At 53.8% G+C, this 5,335-nt stretch overlaps 1 protein-coding gene across 1 annotated transcript in view; it reads left to right on the forward strand.

Annotated features, from left to right (window-relative positions):
- Positions 1-2,430: 2,430 nt before the first annotated feature.
- VOLCADRAFT_97137 (uncharacterized protein) overlaps positions 2,431-5,335 on the forward strand; it is a gene marked incomplete at both ends in the record, with an annotated part of 4,988 nt that continues 2,083 nt past the window's right edge. Inside the window, 6 exons of the mRNA XM_002956122.1 lie at positions 2,431-2,799; positions 2,877-2,939; positions 3,103-3,159; positions 3,666-3,839; positions 4,379-4,468; positions 4,775-4,942. Of these exons, the coding sequence (XP_002956168.1) occupies positions 2,431-2,799; positions 2,877-2,939; positions 3,103-3,159; positions 3,666-3,839; positions 4,379-4,468; positions 4,775-4,942 (921 nt within the window). The remainder of the gene's footprint in view (positions 2,800-2,876; positions 2,940-3,102; positions 3,160-3,665; positions 3,840-4,378; positions 4,469-4,774; positions 4,943-5,335) is intronic.

Consider the following 5,335-nt stretch of genomic DNA (forward strand, 5'->3'; position numbering starts at 1 on the left):
CCGCTGGCGGGTGGCGTGGGCGGGTAAAATGCGCAAGTAACCAGGTCGGAGCGAAGCTACTTTGACACACGCTCCCAGCCAAGTGCACCCTTTGCTGCCATCCAGAAGGACTTGGCCAGGATGTACGAATTGATCCTTGAGTTCTTGGGTTTTGTTGCCGACGGTGACGCTAAGGGTGGCGGTCTATCCGGCGGCTCTGTACTATGTAGGCGTTTAAATCATGCGTGTGATGCTTAGCAACGTCTCGGTTGCCTGTATTGCTTGGCTGGGAAGTAAAAAAGCCATCATCGTGTCGACTGTCAACTGGGCAGTAGCCATGATTGCTGCAGACTTGACAAATAACGAAGCGTTCCATCAGCGTCTTCTTATCTATCGCCATACATGATCTCTTTCCGAGGATTTGCCTGGGTACACCCTTCTAGCTTCTGGTGGGGTGCGGTATTCAGCCGCAATGCTGCCTGTTTTCTCTCTCACTGTAAGTAAGGTACGGCTGATGTATGTATGTATGTATGTATGTATGTATGTATGTATGTATGTATGTATGTGTGTATGTGTGTATGTATGTGTATGCAAGGTGGTTATCTTGAGGACCTACGTAAAAGGGGAGATGGGACGGAGGATAGCAATAAGCAAGGCAATAAATCGTCCGGTAATATCTTTTGTAAGAATATCCGTATAATGCTGTCCTGAAGATCTGGGCGTGCCAGTAGTTGTATCAGCTGCCGTATAGTAGGGCACTAAGATTGTCTATGCATACACCGCAACGCACTCTCCCAGCATCTTGATAGGTCTTTCCAGCGGCCAGCTATTACAGTAGGTGCACGCGGGCGGCTGAGTGATGGCCAGAACGACTCGCCCTCGTACGAGGCTAGGATGGAACGAAGTGTCTGCATCGCTTAATAAAGTGAGTAGCACATGGAAAGCGATAGGAGGGCGAATGTGCCAGAAGCGGCGGGAGTGAGTGAAAGGGCCTCTGCTTTGCGGAAAGTGCAAGTTGTGCTGGACAGATGGGCTGGAGGCGGCAAGGCGAATGGACACAACTTTATTTCCTCCTCCTTAGTATCAAACGGCCCCGGGCATACTCAGTGGCCAATTGACCACCTACGGCTCCCGTGACAGCAAGTGAACGCAGGCTCGCGTGTTGGGAAAACAAGAAGCGATGAGAATACGTCCCAACCGGTAACGACTCCACGGAACTCTACGCAAGACAAGACAGATACGGACAGATGTTGCGTGTTGTACCGACGGTACTGGCCAGCAACATGTGTACCCCCACAACGGATAATCTGTCATGGGGCGTTTATGTGACCAGGATTAGATTAGGGGATTTAACTATACACACCTCAAGATGTTACAACTTCTCCCTAGGCGCGGTTGGGTCATATGCCACACCATCCAATGTAGGTAGCACCAGGCTTCCCATAATCACTTCAAAGAAACTTCGATGATTCTCTTGGATCCCAATCAATACGACTTGAGTCTCATTCCGCCAACAACCTCCGACGAAACTCCTTGAGCACTTCATGAGCATTCCGTTCAAGATTACTTGAATTTATTTGACTGTACGCTCCAAACAAGGCAGTTCAGTCTCGACGCTACCGAGACGCAAACTGGCGACCTTTCAGTGTTCCTTCTATGACCGCAAGAAAAAGTAAAGCTAATAAAAAACTTTGGGGTAGGAGGGCCTTCCAGTATGCTATTCATTATTCGCATTACGATTAGGAGTGGTGAACACTGATGGGGTGGGGTTCGTATTCAAGTCCACCGCACACATACTGTCTTTGGAAGCATTCAAGTAGAGCGGAGACGCGCTTTTCAAGAAACAGTGGTAAAGTTTGCATCGGGAGCGAGAACAAAAAACTGTCATCGTACAGAAGTACGCGTCCGTAACGGTGGCCAAACGGCAGAGGCGCGGCCGATGCTTTGCATCGCCTTGTGCTGGCAAGGCTCCCTTGAAGCGTGCTGCGCTGGGTTACGGTGAAAACTGGAGGTGAAGCACGCTTGTTATTTTCCTTGTTCATTTGGCGTTCTTTCACCCTTTCCGTGCTCCACGAGAGAAATATTAGCTCACACTTTAACGAGAAATATTGAAGCTAGCGCAGCTGTACCCTAGCAGGCCTTTCCGAATGCAGGATTGAATTTACGTCAATAGGTTCCCTCAGCACACACATACTAGGTTTTTCGACGCAGGTGAATAACACTTCTGGCTTCAATGACAGTTACTGAGCAAGCCGTGGACGCGGTGCCCGACCCTTCTGATTGTATTCTTGACACCCTATTGGGGGCGTTCCCCGCAATCGCCTGGATGTAGGGTGTCTTGGATAGGGCCGTCATAACTCCCGGAGAATACTATCAAGCGGCGTTGGTGTCATGGCGACCGAAGATGTGAACAGCGAGATGACTTGAGTTAGCCTTGTAGCAGCGGTCTACATGGAGGACGGTGCTGACAGGCCGGTTCCCAATAAGGCTCCACCCTCGGGAGGCAGGCGCTTGCCAGGGCGTACGCCAAGTGGATTGCTTGGCAAGCCAGGCACCTTACAGCTAAACCAGAGCACAACACCGCAGCAGCAGGCGCTACCTGTAAAGCGCCGAGGCAGCTTCCAACAGCTTAAAAAAGCTGGGCTACATGCTGGACGCGACGGCGCGTCGTCCCATCTCGACTCGGACTCGTCTCCCTCCATTTTTGCAGTTGTCAAGAAAAGTACTCATTGGGAAAAATATGGAACAGTGCTTGTGCTGGTTGTGGCGGACGAACTTAGCAGCGACAAGGAGGCAGTCCTGCAGATGTTGTCTGCCGAGGTGAGAGCAAGGGCTGTCGGTGCGCGGGCGCGTCCCGGGGCGCGTTTCCTGACCGTTCTGCGTGCCATTTCTACCAGGGATACGATGACAATACAACAGACAACATTGAAGAGGCGTTGAAGCTGTTTGCGGAGAAGGAGGTGGGTCCTGATCATGTCCACATCCCAGGGCATGGACCGGACGCTTCGCATGCGGCTACTGCCAAAATCGCACATTTCCCGCCACGGCTGACCCTTCCATATTACCCCTTTTGAAACCATCATAATGCGAAACCCCCCTGGTCAACGCCTGGGATCTCCGCAGGTTTACCCAGACATTGTGATTATTGACTCAGACAACGAGCTAGTCGACACCCGACAGGTAATGGGTGAATGAGCCAGAGCGCAACGGACCCATAGGGCCCTAACCCCCTTCCTGCTTTGCCTTCCTGGTTATCTATATCCTTAGATAATGCCAGCCAGGCATTCGGCCACCGCCTCCGCCATTCCCTGCCTTTGCCTCCGCCGCAGCCTCGTTTCCCCCCTTCCCGAAACCTCCCTCCTCCCCCTCCCTCCTCCCCCTCCCTCCTCCCCCTCCCTCCGCCCCCTTACACCGCCCCCTTACACCGCCCCCTTACACCGCCCCCGTACACACACACCCTTCCCGTCCATCTCTGGTGATCTGCTTCATTCGCCAATAGATCGTCTTGACTCCCCTCCTTCCTCTTCACGAACCCCTTTTTCCACCCGCGTCCTCTTTGCACCAGTTTCCATGGCTAAGCAGATTTCCCCTCCTCCCCCCCCCGGTGTTATGCGTTGCACAAACCCCCCGACGGGTCCCATATATATCCCACCCTCCTTTTATTCCCTCCCCCCCCCCGCGCGCAGCTGATCCGTCAGCTGCAGTCCCTGAACCCCACAGTTGCCGTACTGGTCCTGGGCTCCCGGGGCGGCCCGCTGAGCGCGGTCCAGGCCCTCCAGTCGGGCGCTGCCGACTACATGATGAAGCCGCTCAACCTTGATGAGATGGTGGCTAGGGTGGAGCGGCACGTGCAGAGACAGGTGAGGAGAACAGAGGGGGGGGACGAGGTGAATCTGTGTGTGTATGTGTGTGTGTTCTTTGGGGGTAAGAGGAGGGGTAAGAGGGGGGATTGAGTATTATATGCATACCACGGCCAAAGGAAAACATTGTTCCGAGAGACGTGCAAAACAGTCAACTGCGAACTGCCTGGGGAGTTCAACGGAATAACGAAATTCGAGTGATGGTGTGTGTGTGGGGGGGAGAAGGGGGATACATTGGGAGAGGAGTGGAGGGGGGGAGGTGCGGGACGAAATACGTCATTTCCCCTTCCACCAGGTTTGTTTGGGAAAAGGTTGAGAGGGGTGGGAGGTTGAGAGGGAAGCGCAAGGAAGGAAGGAAAGGGGGAATGACGGAAATGCCATTCGCGGAATGATAGAGCTGCTGCTGCTGCTGCTGCTGCTGCTGCTGCTGCTGGTGGATCGACAAATGAATTTCTGGGTAGCAATTAAAAAATTCCCCCCGACCCGACCCGACCCGACCCGACCCCCCCCAAAAAACACAACCATGCCCATACGTGCAGCACTGCATCAAGCTGGAGATGGAGAAGGCGCTGGAGGACGCTAAGCAAATGATGCAGCAGCTCATGCCCGCCTCGCTGCTGGGAGATGTGGTGGGTGGGGGGAGAGGGGACGGTAACTGGGGTGAGGGGGGCACCAAGTGGGCCTGGGCGCCCCACACACACATACACACACATACACATACATACACACATACATACACACACATACACCCCAGTCACTCCGGTGGCTCTGCAAGCCGTTTCCTCGGGGTGGGTGGGGTTTGTCCCGCTGGCTTCGTACGACTTCAATTTTCCACGTTTCCATTTTCATGATCCTAACTTTTCTGGTTTTCTCCCCCCCCCTCGTTTTCCCCTCCACCCCGTGTGTGGCCCCCCCCCACCACCACCACCACCCAGATGCTCCGAAAGGAATCTTCCGTACAGTCGGGTCCCAAAGCCCCCGTGTGCCTGAACAGTGTCGCGGAGACGGACTTTGAGGATCAGATGTCCGAGCTGAGCGAGGAGAACCACCGACTGGGGCAGAAGGTGCAGGAGATGGAGAGGAAACTGGAACTCAAGGACAAGGTGGGGAAGGGGGGAGGGGGGGAGGAAAGGGGGGAAAAGAGGAGGGAAGAGGAGGGAACGGCGCCTCTCCGTTGCTGACTTTTTCTCTCTCTCTCTCCCCCATTTATGTCTTTTGCTTATTCGCCTCTAGCGGGAAGAATGCAACCGGTCTCGTCCAACCAACCAACCAACGAAACCCTTAAACCCAACAGCATTTCAAGCATTTCTTCTTTTGCCCCTCCCGCTCCCCCTCCCGCTCCCCGTCGGACCTGACGGCAATCGACCATCATTATTGTTATCCTCCATTATTAAAGAAGAGGGGCTTTTCCGTGTTGATTGTGTTGTTTAGCGTAATTACGCTAAGCAATACTATATAAAGCTGCTATCATAACCGCAGTCACCCCCTCTCTCTCC

Source organism: Volvox carteri (genome assembly GCF_000143455.1).
Source record: "Volvox carteri f. nagariensis unplaced genomic scaffold VOLCAscaffold_58, whole genome shotgun sequence".
In the NCBI taxonomy this organism is placed as follows: domain Eukaryota; kingdom Viridiplantae; phylum Chlorophyta; class Chlorophyceae; order Chlamydomonadales; family Volvocaceae; genus Volvox; species Volvox carteri.